General features: G+C 37.9%; 1 protein-coding gene across 4 annotated transcripts in view; it reads right to left on the reverse strand.

The window, feature by feature from the left end:
- Positions 1-19,003, reverse strand: part of LOC139971284 (WD repeat-containing protein 81-like) — a 47,041-nt gene that overhangs the window by 25,026 nt on the left and 3,012 nt on the right. For 2 of the 4 annotated variants that reach the window (XM_071977608.1, XM_071977604.1), the window contains exons 2-15: positions 15,482-15,597; positions 14,610-14,782; positions 13,595-13,751; positions 11,307-12,446; positions 9,158-9,388; positions 8,609-8,740; positions 7,923-8,071; positions 6,678-6,837; positions 5,675-5,853; positions 3,753-5,254; positions 3,050-3,168; positions 2,785-2,904; positions 1,591-1,822; positions 273-446 (exon numbers count right to left, since the gene is read on the reverse strand). In XM_071977608.1, coding sequence (XP_071833709.1) covers positions 273-446; positions 1,591-1,822; positions 2,785-2,904; positions 3,050-3,168; positions 3,753-5,254; positions 5,675-5,853; positions 6,678-6,837; positions 7,923-8,071; positions 8,609-8,740; positions 9,158-9,388; positions 11,307-12,446; positions 13,595-13,751; positions 14,610-14,782; positions 15,482-15,565 — 4,552 coding nt within the window. In that variant the 5' untranslated portion in view covers positions 15,566-15,597. Of the gene's footprint in view, positions 1-272; positions 447-1,590; positions 1,823-2,784; positions 2,905-3,049; positions 3,169-3,752; positions 5,255-5,674; positions 5,854-6,677; positions 6,838-7,922; positions 8,072-8,608; positions 8,741-9,157; positions 9,389-11,306; positions 12,447-13,594; positions 13,752-14,609; positions 14,783-15,481; positions 15,652-19,003 lie in introns of all 4 variants that reach the window. The other 2 variants (XM_071977605.1, XM_071977607.1) reach the window with 2 other exon arrangements.

Raw genomic sequence — 19,003 nt, forward strand, 5'->3', positions numbered from 1 at the left:
TAGTGTTATCAGTCAAGGAAAGCCTTAATTAGAATAAATAGTATGATATCATTATTTATGAAAACTAAAGCACATCACAAACTTACAAGTGGTTCATAGCAAATGATCCCCTGTACTTTGGACAGTGATCAATAGATTACTTTAAAAAACAACGATTTGAAATATTAGATGAGAAGTATTTGGGGAGTGACAGTGTGACTTTAAAGGGAAGGGGGGAAATAAGTTTATGTGGAGGAGAAGGGGACCTGCTTGATTAAATGTTTCTGTCTTACCAGTCAGCCCTGGGGACCAGGCTGAAGGTGATCTCAGTAAGCTCTCATCTCCCTTAAAATCTTCTAGTTTGGTTGGAGTTCCAATCCTATACTGGTTGGTCAAAGAATCTTTCTTGATTTCACAGTAGAATTCATCACTGTCCGTGCTCTGGCTACTTACTTTCCGATTGTTAGCTGTGGGTTTGAGGAAGTGTATAGAAGCATCGTTACAGCAGTTGTACATGAACTATACTTTAAAGTCTGCTGTACTTGTATCCTTCCACATGATATCACCCATCATGCAAAGACATGCCATGCATTAACTATACCCTAAATCTGCTGTACTTGTGTCCTCCCACATGACATCCTCTAAGTCTGTGTACTTGTGTCCTCCCAGGTGACTCACCCATCATGCAAAGACATTTCATATATTAACTATACTCTAAGTCTGCTGTACTTGTGTCCTCACATGTGACATCACCCTTCATGCAAAGACATGCTAAGCAAGAACTATACTCCAAGTCTGCAGTATTTTTGTCGTCACAGAAATAAACGCTACCATATTGAATGTACTTAGAAATGGTTCCAAACAGAGTTGCACAGACACTTTCAACACTTTTAAGAATCCAGCAACATGTTTGTGAAACCTCATTACAACAGATATCACCAGTTATAAGAAGTGGTGATTGATGTAGTTTCTATGAATGTTTTGAGTAATCTGAAAATATTCACACACATCTGGAGTGCTAGTGTTCGAATTGTCCAACACTGAAAGAACAGGTTGGGTAGGAACGTTCATGGCTAGGTCTAGCACAATTAAAAGTGAAGTGCTGTATAAATGGGATAACTTTTTTTAGGAAAATTTTTGTTTGCCAAGAATATTGAAAAGTAAATCCCATTGCTGAATTCTTTGAATTTCATTCAAATGTACACTGCAGCAAAATGTCACAGTCACTTTGAAATTACCAATTCAATTTTCATGTGCTGTAAGAAAATGTATGGATTTCATTAGCTACAAATTGCCGAAAATCCTTGACTTTGGTCATGTGCTAACTTGCTGTATACTATATACAATGATATGTACACATACTCTGTATATCTAGTATAGATAATGTTGCGCAATATTTAGTACTTGTAACCCCCCCACCCCCTGGTTGATCCTTATGCTCATATTGATCTGGAGTGGAATTCTAATTGTATTCATATACTCATGTTGCTGTACTGGTACTGTAGGTCAGTTCCACGGTACACCGGTCTGAATTATTTAACCTACTGCAAAGGCACTTTGCCCGTAAGGCATGAATACACTAGGGAAGTAGAGATCTATGAAGATTGTTACCAGAGTCTAGCGAGACGCTACCGTTAATCACATCGAAACTCAGGAAGAAACTGTTGAGGAGCATTTTGAGTTCGTTCCGCCCTCTCTCCCGTCCTAATCGAAGAGCGAGGGTGGTGATCGCTGCCACCAGTTTACGACAAAGGGCATTCCTAGCCGAGGCACCGGAGGGAAAGATGTGACTCAAGGAAGACGATAGATTGATCACAGGAAACAAGATCTTCTTTGTGATCACCTGTTGGTATTAAGATCAAAAAAAGTATTAATACATATTAAAGAAAAAAACCAACAAATGAATCATGTATGGATAGATTATACAAAAAAAAATCATACAAGACTCTCTGTCAGTTTGGAGGGAGAGGCCCATCTAAATATTCTGTAAAGAAATGGAGAGGGGATGCACAGCCCCTATTTAACACTTGAGGAGCTATAAACTTCATGCCTTCCAAGGGTGTGTTGGGTTAGGAGGGGGCGGGGGGCGGCAACAAATCGAGAAAAGTCCATTGGTTGTGCTATTTGACAACATATTGTCAACGATGCACTAAGCTATTGAATCATGACGTACGAGAAAGTCTCAAAATGATTTAAACCTGAACTTTTTACCTTCCATGTTGTACTAGTCTTCACAATGTTTTACTATACTTCACTATGCTGTACTATGCTTCACTATGTTGAATTATTCTTCACTTTGCTGTACAATGTTTCACAACGTTTTACAATTCTTCACCATGTGTTGCAATGTTTCACCACGCTGCACCGTTGTAGCCCATGCAGTAATAATCTCATATCTGTCATGCCATACTTAAAGGGTGTGAAGACTCGCGCAAACAGAATTGTCTAATGCTGGTTATCTGACCTAGTTTCAAATGAGGTGTAACAGAAGTGTTAGACACCACCATTGATCCTAGTAAATATACACACACAGCTTGCTACCATCGGTAATTAGACACTAGTGTACAGTCAGTACGTACAGCTGCGGTCAATACCTACAGCACAGTGCACAAACGATACAGCGATGGACATCTCAAGTCCAGCTAAAGATAACAAGGTATCACGTTTCATTACTGTCTGCATTTTGTAGCGACACAAACAAAACTGTCACTTGCAAGCTGCGGAAAGTTAGCTCTTTCAGTGGTTTGGGGCGAGTCTCCAATGCTTTTAAGCTTGCTATATTATCATTGCCCAAGTGGTACTTACCTTTCTGACTTCGTGGAGTTGTCTTTCTGTGATTCTCTCAAGTATGGATGTTAATAGTACCATACTTGCCACTAAGCTAGCTTCATGTTTCATCAATACCTTCTTCTTAACACAGGCAACCTGAGGGAAGATATGCACGAAGGTACAAAATGAAAGCATACAAATAAGAGAAACATAGAAAAAAGTAAATATTTAAATAATTCAACCAAGCAAAATTTGATCTTCCAGACAAGAATACAATTTCTATTTTGTGTCAAATACTCACACTATTCTCAATGAATGGTAAACACTGTTGAAATATGAATTCATCTCCATACAAGTCCACAATATCCATTATGCATTGAAGAACACCCCTGGCATAGCTGTCACCATTTATGTACAATTCTGTCATTAAAAAAAAGACATGAAAACAAACAAAATAATTCATTACAAACAGATTCAATAGAAAAAAAAACATTAGAAAGCTTGTGTTTCTCAATTCATATCTGATATACTTATATACCACAGGGTTAAACAATTTGTGAAAGAATACCATGTTATTGTCACTTTGTACCACACTGTACAAATAATATCAGTTAAGGATAGTCTCTACATAGTGAAGCGGTAAAACATAAAACTACTGATAAATTAATGAATCTTAATAAAACTGAAATTTTCAAGTTTTACCTACAGTCAAGAAGGCTATAGTTTCACAAACAAATAACAAAAGGAATGATTAAGGAATTTTCTTAAATAATTGTGAAATACCACTTTCATTCTTTTCTTATTTGCTTGTATCAATCCTCTCCCCTCTCCAATCCTCTCTCCACCAAACACACACAAATGGTAATATAAAACAGATAGAGCCAGCTAGCAGGTTCAAATATTTAAATAAGTCGCAAATATGTTTAGATATACTGTCTGACACTCTGATAAAATTGTAACCATTGTAAATATGATGCAAGAAATAGCTTGGTAGGAATACTAACCGTCGACATCTAACAAACTATCAGACTCAGGGTGGTCGACCGCATGGTTACTAGCATAGCACTGAGTCAACGCCTCTAGTAATTGAACTGTGAGGTATTGTCCCGTGAGGGAGGGGCCGATCCTCTCCGCTAACCAACTCACGCTCTGGCAAGACACTTCGCTTAAGCTGACGTTCACCGGCAGGTCCGGCAGCGCACCGACTGGGTAGTAGAGGTTACTATGTCTCGTGTGGAGAAGGTCAGGTGTCAATGTATGTTCCCTATTATCTTCCTTCTCTCCCACCATGTCGGTATCGACATCCGGAGAATGACGGCCATTCTTTGAAGAATGGCTCTGAAAACTTCCAGCGACGTTTCCATCAACTGCCAGGGAATTGCTTCCATTGGAAGACCTCCTCTCTTCGTCAAGTGATCGTCTCTCTCCTTCCGAGGAATTTCTCTCCGCATCTGGGGAGGTTCCTCTCCGTGAATTACTATCCTCCTCCTGAGTTCTACTGTCATCATCCTGTGGCATGTTGATGTATTTGTCGGTAACTTCATCATCTCCCGAGGATCTCTCTGCGTCGTTGTTAACGACGTCATTAATGAAGGGGATTGAGCTGACACTGGTTGCATCTGGATTGGTCGGCAGAGAGTTTAAGCTAATACTTTCACTTCGGTCTTCTTCGGACAAGCTCATATCTTCTCCATCTGACTGTTCCTCATCATCCACAAACTGGTCTGCTCTGTCTTCACATCGATTGATCCCTGTCAAATCAAACACATCCTCTTCATAAGACAGATCTTTTTTGCCATCGCAGCCATATTGCGATGTAAAACTTACAGTGTCTGCGGCAGAATTTTGGGAGAAGCCGTTGTGTATCCATGATTCATCCTCAATGCTATGGATAGGGCAATCCTTCAATCCATTGGTCGCCATCACGACGTACTGAGCCAGATGTCGCAAAAATATCCTGCACCCCAGACGGACAAGTAGTTGCGAGAGAAAAGGTCGGTGATAGATCAGGATAAAATGAGAAGAGCTGTGGTCCATCTCAAATATGGATTTGATGATTGGCAAACAATGTTTTGCAGTTTTCTGTGGCCCAAGAAACTGTGCCAGCTTATTGAAAAGCAGCAACAAGGCAAGAAGACCAATTTCATGATTGTTGAAAAGATCTAGCAGATACAGAAGGAGTATTTCCTTCCCTTCCTCGTTGAGGTCGACTAAAACTTCCGGCATCCATCTGCGAGCGATGTGAACTTTCCGTCTCTTTAAGTCATTCATCTCGGAGGTAAACGAAGGATCCAGGGAGGTAAGGCAATCGAGACGAGCGATAGATGTGTCTGCCTCGCTAAGCTCTTTGGCCAGTTGATGAAGAGCCGGGAAGAATGGAGGAAATGCAACAATCTCAGAGTACGGAGAGAGAAGAAAGTTGCAAGTGAAAGGCTGCACTGGATGACACACCCTGCTTGAGGAAACATCAATTTTAAGCAAGAGTTGTAGGACATCTCGACATGGCCTGGAGGGAAAAAGAATTGTTAAGCAAATTTCAGCAAAATTTAGGGACAGAGAGTAAAGGAAACAATGTCAAACCAAACCCAAACTTGGTCACCTATGACAAACCTTGTGCTCTATTTTGATCATCGAATGAAAACTATTCTTTCAAAAGAGTGATTCATATCCGATGCTTTCTTTCCATAATGTTGAATAGTTTGTAAACTTCAATAAACTTAGAAATTAATAAATTAGGATTTTCCATCCAGCACCATCTGGTCCATATTTACTGCTCAAGTTATATTCAGAATACTGTATCAATAAGACATCGCTCGAGTACAGATGAGATAAGGTCAACCAGATTGTCTTTATTGATATTGATGTTTTCTTATCTCAGGGAAATTGTTACAACGTTTCACCATTATCGTGCACACTGCTACATTACCTTGGTATTTCCATCCAATCTGTTGTTAGTGCTCGTAATATAAGATTCTTCCGTTGTTCCAGAGGCTGTCTCGGATACTGGGCTCTCAGTTTGGATGCAAGAAATAGTTCAGCAATGGTACAACCCAAGGCAAGCATATCTCTTTCAACAAGCTTATCAAAGGTTTCTTCAAAAGCTGCCTGTCAATAAGAAGAGAACATCAGAATGAAAATAAATACAGTAAATCATGGGTCATCTAAACATAACAGGACAGGAGAATTTTCCAGATGTACAAAAAAATTCTGGAAAAAAAATCCATTTTCTTTTACTAAAGGTTGCTACTATAAAACCATACAATAATTGTCATTGAAATATAGATCTATTAAATGCTACAAATTTTACAGTTATGTATGTTGTATCTTTTTGTGCCATAAGTATCAATGATTGTTCATACAAGTTACAACGCTGATTTTGTTTGCACTGACCACAAGATCACTGGAAATGTGCACCAAAGTTAAGTAAAATTGTCTGCATTATTAATGTGCTTTCTCAGTACAGTGTCCTTGAAACATGAAAGTAACACTGCACCGTGTTGCCTAGCAACAACAGACAGTCTCTATATTCCCTCACAAACCTATCATGTCCTTTTAGGTAATTGTGCATACTAATGAAGGAAACTACCCGTTATTGAAAAATAACGGATGGCCAGGAATGGTCACATGATGTCATATCAGCCAATGAGACACAATAATGAATATAACAGATAGAAAGGGTTGTAGAATAACTATTTAACTTAAATAATTATATATATCATTGTTTGGTAAATAGTTTGAATGCAGCAGTAAAAGGATAATTGACCATTATTTGACTGTGAAGCATTTTGGGGTTACAATAGTCATTACCTTTAAGGCAAGTTATTGCATTAGAGTTGTTTTTTGATATATTTCAACTGACTGAAAATATCTGTAAACTTTCTGAAACCATTCACAAAACACTTAATAATTTTGACAATATTGACTTGTACCTGCTTTGATGGAACTGGCACTCCATGAAGGGACTTGGAAGTGAAAGAGAAAAGAGCCTCCACCTGAGAGAGGGCTGCAAGAGGGTCATAATCATCGGGAAGTTTAATAAGTGAATCTTCCGGCCTCGCTTCTGTCTTCTCAGCAAGGTCACTCTTTCCTCTGAGGAACCAGGAAAGATTAATGAAGGAAATCTTTCAGTAAATAACAGAAGCATACTTTCATTGACTTAAGATAGAAGATTGTACAGCAGCTTAAAAGTGCCACCAAGATAAGAACATATTTCCTACACTAAGAAAACTTTTTTGAGGAAAATTTTCAGATAACAAGATAATATTTTGTCAAGAAACATTAAATGATGAATGGTATACTTGTGGTATCTTGTCATCTCAACAATTTATTTTTCTGAACAAAATGTTCATATGACAACTTAACATACCTCCTAGTTTTCAACAATTTAATTCAAAATGTCATTTCACTAGGGTTAGATATTCTTTATCTTGATGGGTTCTAAGCTGCAATAATATTGCCATATAGATTGCTGCATAGATACCTAGATGCTCAACAAACTTCTACGAACAGACACAATTCATGTAGATCACAAGCTTTGTTAAAACAAACCTACTAGCAGTTTCATTCTACTAAAAGTTATTTGGTTTCATATCATGTCAGGATATGAGGTATCAAAGAAATTTTTTATTATTGAGACAGACCAGCATTTTGCAATGGTGTATAATGGTGTGTAATGGTGCATATTGGTGAAATAACTGGCTACCCTTGAATGGCTTGAATACAAGGCATGCAACTACTTTTGTTTCGTCTATTTTATTATAATCGACAAGAAGATTGATATGCTTCCAGAACTTTATCAACTACAATGTTTACTATATAACTTGTCAATTTCCATGATAATGTACATCTTTAAATATCTCAAAAGAATAAAACTTTTAGATACAGAGTGACTACATTCATTTAGTATGAAATTGCTTATGCATAATGTCAAGTTAAGTCTGGTAGACTGATATTTTGTGTCAACGGTTGGAAAGGAAAAGCCTCTGTATAAGGGAAACTTTAAATAAAAAACAAACAAATGCGATAACATAACCTTTAGCAATATTAATAGCACACACTTTACCTACCTTCACCCCATTTCTCCCCATTCCCCCCCCCCCCCACCCCTGCTGCCTTCACTGCAGAAGATGTTCATCTCCTCCCCTTGTCTAATTTATAGACAGAGACACATTTACCTGAAGAATGGTAATTTCTTGATAGGATTTTTGATGCCTATGATATCGTCACCAGTCAGTAGTTGCATAACATCAGGACCTGTTGACAACCTGTTTATGGCAGAAGTTTCCCCTTTCTCCATACTGGATTCTACAGATTCTACCGAAACCTGTCAACGTAAGAAATACCATGAATATGCAAATTAATAATACACCATGAATATGCAAATTAATAATACACCATGAATATGCATTAGCATGATGACAGGTTCATCCAATTACCACAGTTATTCATAATTGTAAGGATATATCCTATAGGATGTTTATTTCCATGAAACAAAAGAACACAGTTCTTATGCATATATGCTCAACGAACAATGAAATATGCAATACAATGATGACATCATCAATCAAAGCCTAACCAACTTTCCTCATATTGGCTTTCAAATACCCTCGAATCTATTATTCATCAATCTTCATCCAGAACATTTGACAAGACTACACAGCAGCATCTATGTCGATTTTCAAATTCAACAATAGGCAGGGTAATGCCATTGCACCACTGTATATGCATTGAGATGAAGAATGGAAGTCTCTGTTTACAGCTGGAAGAAAGAATAGTTTATCCCAACCAGAGAACATTTAATACATCCCCAGAAAAATAGAAATGGATAGAAAGTTACAGCGAAATGAAGGTGTCAGCTTACATCAAAAGAAGGAATGGGCTCACTGGCATCGGATTGATAAGGAGGTATCTGGTCTGCCTGAGTAGAGCTACTCGATGGGGCTGCAGCCTCAGAGGTAACTAAAACATCACTGGCAATGTCTGCCGTAGAAACCTTGAACAATCAAAGAAAAACAGTGGAAGCTTTACAATCATATATATCCAAGGCTGTGAACACCCACAGAAAAATGCTTCATTAGCATGATTAGGACCTGAACTGATCAGAAAGAGGAGCTTAGGCACTTAGGATCAAAGCTGCTTAACTTATGTCTCAAGTCAAAAAAATTCAAAACTGAAGTCATTAATGTTGATGTTCAAAAAGTGAAATGACTTGAACAAGTTTGTGAGGAGAGATAGTACAACAACTCAATTTAATGACTCGACTCAAGTTTAGGTAAACTGCTGCAAATGACCAGACTTGATATCAAGAAATGAACTGTTATAATAATTTAAAATTATTTACCACATTGTCCTATTAAACCAAAAGTTAAAAATGAGAGAAACCAGCTCTGCTTTAAAAAAATTGTTTTACCACAAATTCATCATGGACTGTAGTACGCTTGGCATCACCAACTCCAACTGGAGCCTTCAGTTTGGTCCTAGGGATGTTGGGGGCATCTGTTGCCATATATGGTGATGGTGTCAGTTTCTTTGGATGTGGGCTATGGAATAATTGGACAATGCCATGACCTACTGGGATGGTGTGGTTATCCATTACAGGAAGAAACACATTCATAGATTTCTTAGCAGCACTACCTGAAAGCTGAAGGACAAGAAAAGAAACTGCTGTGTAAAGATTAACCTACATAATGGAAAATGCTTAGAGGAGTTTATATCTCAAGTATTCCTTGTATAAAGAAAAGGTTTAAGTTTCAATGAGGGATTGAAAGATTGAGCCATCAATGAATAAAGTTATCATCACTTTATCCAAAGATGCAAAATTAAAACCCCAAACCATAGTGGCACATAAACACACTTCAGGCTTTAATGACGTGAGTGTGTGTGTGTGTGTGGTCTATACTTCTGCAGTAATTTGATGTACCAATCATTTTCATTTAATGTTATTAATATCATAACAAACATCTGATGTACTGTTCATGAGTCAAGTTTGAGTGAAGCTCTTTATATTAGGCATATGACTTGAAGGCCCACACCGTTTCTTCGCTAACAGCGAAAAGTTTGGTACTACATTATACAGTCATGTAGGTCACTTTTTTGATGAGAAGAATTTCTAGAGTGCTTTTGTGTTCAATATAGGGCAGTATGCTCAACATGATTATGTTAGGCTATGGGAACCTTGGGTAGTCCTAATGGATGTTAGGTTCAATGCCAGACAACTTATTAATACTCTACAAGCTAACATGGAAATACTCTAATAAAATACACATCAGTTCATATTATTCACACCACATGCAATTATCAAATCTTTACCTTGAATTAAGCTTTGCTTTTCTCATTGTTAGCGAGATTGAATTTCTGGTAATTGAGTTTGTAGCATGCATAATTTTATTCACACTCTTTATGCTAATTATACTTGTATCGTACAAAAAAACTGCAGTACGGATGAGCTGTGCTAGAATTTTCCAAAACCATATGTTGCTGTGTGAAGACATGATAAACTGAACAGGAATACTATTTTAATAGTAATACACATCTATTCCAAAGATACAAACAGTTACAAACAGTTATTTAAATATGCTTACCTTATAACAGTTATTTCTTATGCTTACCTTATAACAGTTATTCCTTATGCTTACCTTTTAACAGTTATTACTTATGCTTCCGTTATAACAGTTATTCCTTATGCTTCCCTTATAACAGTTATTCCTTATGCTTACCTTATAACAGTCATTCCAAATTCTTACCTTTTAACAGTTATTCCTTATGCTTACTTATAACAGTTATTCTTTATGCTTACCTTACAACAGTTATTTCTTTATGCTTACCTTATAACAGTTATTCCTTTATGCTTCCCTTATAACAGTTATTCCTTATGCTTACCTTATAGCAGTTATTCCTTCATGCTTACCTTATAACAGTTATTCCTTATGCTTCCCTTATAACAGTTATTCCTTTATGCTTCCCTTATAACAGTTATTCCTTATGCTTACCTTATAACAGTTATTCCTTATGCTTACCTTTTAACAGTTATTCCTTATGCTTCCCTTATAACAGTTATTCCTTATGCTTCCCTTATAACAGTTATCCCTTATGCTTACCTTATAGCAGTTATTCCTTTATGCTTACCTTATAACAGTTATTCCTTATGCTTACCTTATAACAGTTGTTCCTTACGCTTACCTTATAACCACTATTCCTTATGCTTCCCTTATAACAGTTATTCCTTATGCTTACCTTATAGCAGTTATTCCTTTATGCTTACCTTATAACAGTTATTCCTTATGCTTACCTTCCAACAGTTATTCCTTATGCTTACCTTATAACAGTTATTCCTTATGCTTACGTTATAACAGTTATTCCTTATGCTTACCTTATAACAGTTATTCCTTATGCTTACCTTATAGCAGTTATTCCTTATGCTTACCTTATAACAGTTATTTCTTATGCTTACCTTATAACAGTTGTTCCTTATGCTTACCTTACAACAGTTATTCCTTATGCTCACCTTACAACAGTTATTCCTTTATGCTTACTTTATAACAGTTATTCCTTATGCTTACCTTATAACCAAAGGTAATGTCTATCCAACGATGTATTCTCTCTGACACGTGGTCACTCTCCAGAACCGATCGGTGCCATTGTATGAAATTCTCCCCGTTTTGGCACCAAACGGGCACCTCCAGATCGGGGAGGTCTTCGTGAATTGACTTAAATATTTCGGGATCGCAAAAGAATTCTGGGATACATTCGTCGGGGGTCCATTCTTGCATCCTCTGCATGCTGCTGGGGTACTCCCCGGGTACCCAGTTGCGTCTCACGTGTGTACATAGTACTGATTTCGGTGTCCTCCTTGACTTGTAGACATAGTAGGTGATGTCCGTCAGCATTCCGGTGATGTGGTGAGGTGTGTGTTTGTTTTCTCTCAGGTCTGCATCCTGATCCAGCGATGGCAGAGAGGATTCGTACATCAGCTCCATCTGCTGATCCCCTTTGTTCAGTCGATACTTTGATTTTGAGAGATCGCGAAACCCGCCATCCTTGGACGAGAAGTCACAGACCCAGGGTAGCACGGGGTAGAAATTGGGGTTACTTATTCTTCTTCCAGCTAAATAGTTAAGAATCATTAGATATTCAAAGTTACTGATTTGCCCTAATACCCATGCGCTACAAATTTCGGACAAGGAGTTCACGGACAAAGATTCGAGATCTGTGAGTGGCACCTCTCTCAAAAATTGTTTGTAATAGCTGACATGTTTTTCATCTTTCTTATGCAGGTTAGGATCTTCAAGAGGAGCAACTTGTGTCATCTGACTCCATCTCGGTCCTTTACAACGAACCCACAAGTCCTCTTGGAAGGTAAAGTCAGTTAGATTGACGTTACCGCAGACAAGTCCTTGACTGTGAAGGAGGTTGACGATTTGTAGCAGCTGATAGATGACGTACAGTGGTTTTGCATAGGAGTCGGCCAGCATGGCAGGACTAAATGTGACACATTCCTGTATGGTATGATGTAGACTCTGTTGAACTAAGTACACAACGTTGGCAGTAGATAAACAAAACAGGACCGGAACCAAATTGCCATGGGTGACCTGAGTCTGGGGGTCAATGTTTGGTGGATCAGATCCTTCTGTTTGTTTGCTCTCTATGAAAGGACAACTATACAGTCTTAGCAGGATTTGTTTTAATGGAATGTCTTCAAACTGTGAGAAGAAAGAGAGGGGGGAAAAAAATTAAATAAATAAATAAACACCAAGCGACTCAACCAACACAAAAATGAGTCCCACCCAATTTTTTGTGATATCATATAATCTTCCCCATTCTCCCTTTACCAGCTGGAACACCAACTAGTTCCATAAAATAAGCTATCCATACTCAATGTATAATATCTTCAGGTTTGTACCATTGTCATTTCCTTTCCATATATCCTTTGTTTTAGTACAGTATGCATTGATGTATGAACACAGCAGGGAAAAAAAAAACCTAATTGGAGTGAAACAATGAAAGGCAAAGCAAACTCTACTAAAACTGAAGCAAAACAGACCTACTTTCAGTTTCATTCATATAGCAACCAGGGCAGAAATTTATTGTAATCCAACCGGAAAGTTATATACTCTACAAATAAACAATTAACTAAGCAGCCATTTCCCTGATGTTGATACTGCATTGTAGCTTAGGGAGTAAATCATATGAAGCATCAAAATCAAAGCAAAAACAGTTAAAACATGAAACACAGCCTGTGTTAAAGCAACATCGTGTGGTAAGTGTTCAGATTTGATGATACTTCAGTCATTGTTTTGTTTGTGGTTAACAACACAAGCATAACTAAAATGACTAGGGCAAAGCATTTTTTTTTTTGGAGCTGAATGGTCTCTTTTGTCTAAATTTAAAAGAGCAAAGAAAATTTTTCCTAGAATTTCCAAGTCAGTTTCAGTTGTTGAATTACTGCTTACTCCTTTAAGTAGCATTTAGTACTAACTAAGTATCAAATCCTCATGGAGGAAGGAAACAGATGTATCAGTTTAACCGTTTACAAACATCGTTTGTTTATAACATATTTGTTTTGGTACATTTTGAAGAATTGCAGCAGATCAGGGGACCAAACAGAATATGTCATTTCAAAAAGGAAACAAATGCCCCCTGCCTTCATCATTCACCTCTAATTTAACATAAAGCTACTCCTAATAATGACAGACTCCCCCAACAATTACTATAGGATGGTTGAACCCCGCAATCTTCATTAATCAATATTCTGTAAGGTTGTTTACGCTCCCAATCACGGTGTGTCTAACATTTTGGTTTGGCCTTAGCTAATAAACCCAAGGTTTGATTTAATATTTCTATAACATACTTTTGCACATTTGAACCTCTGTAGCTGGCTGTGTAAGGGATTGGTCTTTCTATAAGCCTCTCTCCATTGCAACTTGTAATTTCTTGCTGTGATAGCTCCGAGAAACTGAAAGAAATTCTGCTGATGTGTGAAGCCACCTGAATCCTGGATTGGAAGTCTTTAATGAGAAAAAACCCATGAAAATATTATTTTATTTTAGATGATTATAATGGAAGGCAGAGGAGATAACACTGGTGGGTATGAGGAGGAGGAGGATTGACTAGAACAGTTAATACAGTAATAGTTTGACAATTAATGAAGTAAATGGTAGAAATAAGTCTTCTCAAAATGTAATATGTTCCAGACATCATACATATGTTTAAATCAAGTACATATATGCTATCCTGAGAATCAAAAGGGAGAGCAAATGCTCTCTCAATTACTGAAACTGAAGCTATTAACAAGCTCATTTTCTAGAAATGAGAAACCCCTTGCGTAGGTACTCATAAAGATTTTTTAGAAGACTTGATGCTTCTAATACCAGAATACTTTTGATAGAGATGAATCTGGGATCAAGACCTCTGACTCTCTGATTACTATTAATTAGGCTATATACCAAGGGACAATTAAAATACAATAAAAAGTACATTTCGTGTTGCCTGCTTACTTTTTGCAACAAAGTTTTTTGACAACTCCTGAAGCTAGGAACTAACTGTAGTTCATCCGTATGTTAGACAAGTTCAGACAGAACTACAGCTTGGAAAGAGATCTCTTCACAATTCTGTTACATGCTCTGTATTTGAAACATTTGCAGGTTTCAAAAATAGTAATAAAAGTTACATTCAAAGAAATTATTTTCAGCTAATTGATAACTCTGATTTGAATTCTGGATTTATGATAAATGATTTATTGTCTAACTGAAATGACTTGTAACTGAATGACTTGTGATGTGACCGGTGAAAGCTAGACCTGGCGAAAAACCCTGTCTGATTATGCAGAAAACCCATGAAAAAGCCAGATGCAATTTACACCTTACCTAAGGCAACCATTATGAGTATTTTCAATGGCATGAATTTGCAACCTGACCCATGGTTTGGCAACCACTCCAAACGCAACACTGTCTTCACCACGCCATTCTGGCCATGCAGTCTCTGTGGCATCAGGGATAGCTAGCTTTGACAGGATGAATGCTATCCATTTTTCGTGAACCTTATTCGCAGGAGATAAAAAAAAAAAATGAATTTCTCAATTACTACAAAATTTTAATCAAAGCATTCAATACCTTCATGTAACTGTATCAAATAATTTTCTTTCTTTCTTTTCGTTCGTTTGTTCTTTCTTTTCGCTGTTATTCAGACACAGCCAGCCAGCAAAAAAGCTTATTGTGTAACAAGAGCTTCTATCTTCGACTTCTTTTGACCTACATTGACCTTTGACCTCCACATGAAAGAAACAGTTTCTTGCATTCATTAGTGCATGTGGAATGCAGTTCATTCACACTTTACCATACCATGCTTATCAGTTTTTCAGACTTCTATTAATCTCCACAATATAATAATATTCAACTCTTGTACCCATTAAGGTAGATCTACGCATGATGTAACATAGGAAGTTCATCCAAGTGTTCCTTGGGAGTTTTGTTCTTAGAAGGTTTTCTAACTCTGACCTACATTGATCTTTGACCAAAATAAAAATCGACATCCTACGTTTGTTGCACTTAATAAGATGAATACACGGACCATGTACAAAATTCACCTAAGCTTTACTTTCCAGCTGACCACCCAAGTTAACTATGTTTGCAGACTTTCACCTACGATATTAAACATCAAATGGCATTTGACCTCCAGTAATTTCAATGTGATTCTGCAGGAGATTTGCCGTACCGCAACTATTTCATGTTTAACTTACCACTGCTAATATATTTCCATCTACAAATTCCAATTGGTTTTCTTGTAATCCCAAATCTGCCGCGATTTGAAAGTAGTCTGACATCCTTACATGATCTTTCACAACTTCTCATGGAACTAAAGGAGGAAAAGTTTAAGCAGCATCAAATATATCAACAACTTTATACCAACCTTCGGAAAAAAAAGAAAACAAGAGGAAAAGTCTTTTATGTATATTGTTAGACCAACCATAAGATTTATGGATAGTCTACAAAGAAAGTATGAAAATTGCTTCAGAAATATTGAAAGCAGTTGTTTGTATCTGGTCACCACTGATATGTTAATTGCAACATAACCAAACCTCGTGCATATAATACCACTCACAAACCAATCACAACATGCTCAGTTAAATTTAAAGCTGTAACACTACCAAAAATCAAAGAATTCCTACAAACAGGAGGTGTAATTCATTTAATGATCTGCAAGTAGGTCAAGCTAAGCATTACCACATGTTGTAACAAGTCATGTTAAACATAAAAACAACAATTTTCCTTATGATAAACAACATGGAATATTTTGAAATTTGTTTGACCTCGTTTCAAAGCTGCATTTGCTCATTCAATTGCTAATTTCTAAACTTTGTTCTTTAAGTTACAATGTAGGCTAGAAAAGTACCAATGTAAGTTAGTGACCTTGCAGTGCCAGTATGCTATTTAAGTAATGGCTGTGGCTATTTACCTGATCGTTGGGTGAGTAAGTATTTGCACTTGCCTATTCACCTGATCACAGGCTGTGAGACCGACTCATCAAGCCATAGACGAATGTATTTGCATCTCATTAACAGACAAATTGTGCTAAGGGTGCTGATGCATTATCTTAGTGTTGTGTATTGTACAAAAGACCAAAGAGTATACCCAAAGAACATGTACATGTATATTTTGTCAAATATGCTTGCAAGCACCTTTTTTTTTGGGGGGGGGGAAGGGTGGGGATGGGGAGATATGGAGAGGATGTTGAAGCAAATTTAACGAGAGTCTTCTCAAAGAAATAGAGATCTCTATTTCCCTATGGGTGCTACCAAGAAAATAATATTACAATTTAGAAATGCAATGGTACAATTTGAAGCGTATTTATGCTACAAATTATTTTTATAATTATTTTATATTTAGGTTGTTTGATTGGGCTGTTGAGTTCTGGATATAATTCGCTGCCATAATCGACGATTGTCACGATAATAAAGGAAATAAACGCTCGATAAGTGTACAAATAAAGCTCTTGTTATAATCTCTCGTTTTGTGAACACGGGTGCATACAAGTAAAATGAGTGCAGTGAGGGTGCAACTCCAAAAGAAGATTCCTATATACATATGAGGTGATCTATATCTCAACACCCCCTCTTCACCTCATAATGAAAAACATCTTAACTTCCAAATATAAACCTTTTGAATGTCTGCAGCTTAGCTTTTGTGGCTGGTTTTGTAAGTAGATCAGCAACCATTTGTTCTGTGGGACAGTACTGCAGATCAATTTTGCCCTCCTTCAGCACACTCCTAATGAAGTGATATTTGATATCTACATGTTTAGACCTCTGACAAAATACTGGGTCCTTGCAAAGAGCGATGGCCCCTTGGTTGTCCCCTTTTATGTATGCACAATGCAGTTTGTCCCCAAACATACCCCCCAACAACTGAAGAAGATAGAGTGCTTCCTGGGTAGTTGCCCCCAAAGCCATATATTCTGCCTCGCAGGTAGAGAGGGCAACCGTGGCTTGCCTCTTTGCCCTCCATGATATAGGGGCACTCTCGTCGTTCAGGAAGAAACAATACCCCGTGGTACTCTTCCTGTCTGCTGAATTTCCCCAGTCAGAGTCACTATAGGCAGTCAATTTGACTGACTCTGGATGAGACTTTCGGTACTTAACCTTGTATTCAACTGTGCCTTTCAAGTATCTTAACACATGTTTGGCTGTCACCAGATCTTCTACCCGGGGGTCTGCAAGATTCTGGGAAAGTCTCCCCACCACCCAAGCAATATCAGGCCTAGTACAAGTTGCTAGGTATATCAGGCTACCCACAATTTCCCTGTACCTCTTGGGGTCGACCTTCTCATTTTGATCACTATGATTTCCAACTTTCACTTCACAGGGTGTGGATCTAGGTTTACAATCTGACATGGAAAATTTGTCCAAAATTTTCATGATGTACTTACTCTGGTCCATTGAAATTTCCCCCTCTCCTTGTATGAAATTTATGCCCAGGAAATATGATATCTCCAACAAGTCCTTCATCTTGAACTTAATTTTCATACAGTCCTTAAATTCACTCATGAGAGTTTCATTACTGGCCGCAATGACAAGGTCATCGACCCAAACTAAGACATAAATGTCCTGATCCCCAACCCCTCTGTGGTACAAGCAATGATCAGCAGGGTTTCTTTGGAATCCCTCACTTGTCAAATGTTCATGTAGAAGTTGATTCCAGTTTCTGCCTGACTGTTTGAGACCATAGAGAGACTTTTGCAACTTCCAAACAAGCTCTTCACCATCCTCAGACATCACCTCATACCCTTCAGGCTGCCTCACGAATATTTCTGTGTCAATATCAGCATTCAAATAGGCGGAACTGACATCCATCTGATGTACTGTCAGGTTTTGCTGAACTGCTAATTGCATCAGTGCGCGAACAGAAGTCATGTTCACGGTGGGGGCGAATGTCTCGAAATAATCAACCCCTGCGATCTGGCTATATCCCTTTGCCACATACCTGGCTTTAAAGGACTTGGTGCCTTGTGCAGAGTCTTTGATGGTGTATACCCATTTGCCTCCAACTACATTTTTGCCATCTGGTAATTTCACAAATTTGAAGGTGTCATTTTCCTCCAGAGCCTTCATTTCATTGTCCATGGCAGTCTTCCAGTCTACAGAGCTCTCTGAACCTATTGCTTCAGTGTAAGTTGTAGGGACTTTATCACAATTCCCAATTTTGAACAATGAATCATCTCCTTCACAGTTAGTTTTGTAGTCTTCTAGGTATTTGGGTGGTGCCCTCTTCCTCTGAGGGTACCTTTTGGATTGATCAGTTTCATTCTGAACATCTGGTGTCTGTTGGTTTTCTTCTACTTCTCCAAGTTCAGTTTGGTTCTGACCTGAGGATTGGTAGTGATCCTCTGACCTTCCTTCAATTGCCCCACCAGAGTGGCCAGACTGGCCTATATTTGTGGCCACAGCCCGTTCCCGTATGGGAACTTCATCTTCATTGACAAGATCTTGTGGTGTCTGTGTTTCCTGATTGCTGGTTGGTTTGGAGACAATCTTAATGAGCCTTACTCTCTGTACTTTATCAGCATCAGGGTAGAACACTAGGTAGGCTGGACTTTTAGTGTCATAACCAACAAATACACCTTGTGTGGCTTTTGGGTCAAGTTTCTTTGTGTCATGGGTGTATGCATAGCAAAGTGATCCAAAGATATGCATGTTTCCCACATTTGGTCTGATTCCTGTGAATGCTTCATATGGCGTTTTCTGTACCCTACTGTTGAAACACCG

The sequence above is a fragment of the Apostichopus japonicus genome, chromosome 8 (assembly GCF_037975245.1).
Source record: "Apostichopus japonicus isolate 1M-3 chromosome 8, ASM3797524v1, whole genome shotgun sequence".
In the NCBI taxonomy this organism is placed as follows: Eukaryota; Metazoa; Echinodermata; class Holothuroidea; order Aspidochirotida; family Stichopodidae; genus Apostichopus; species Apostichopus japonicus.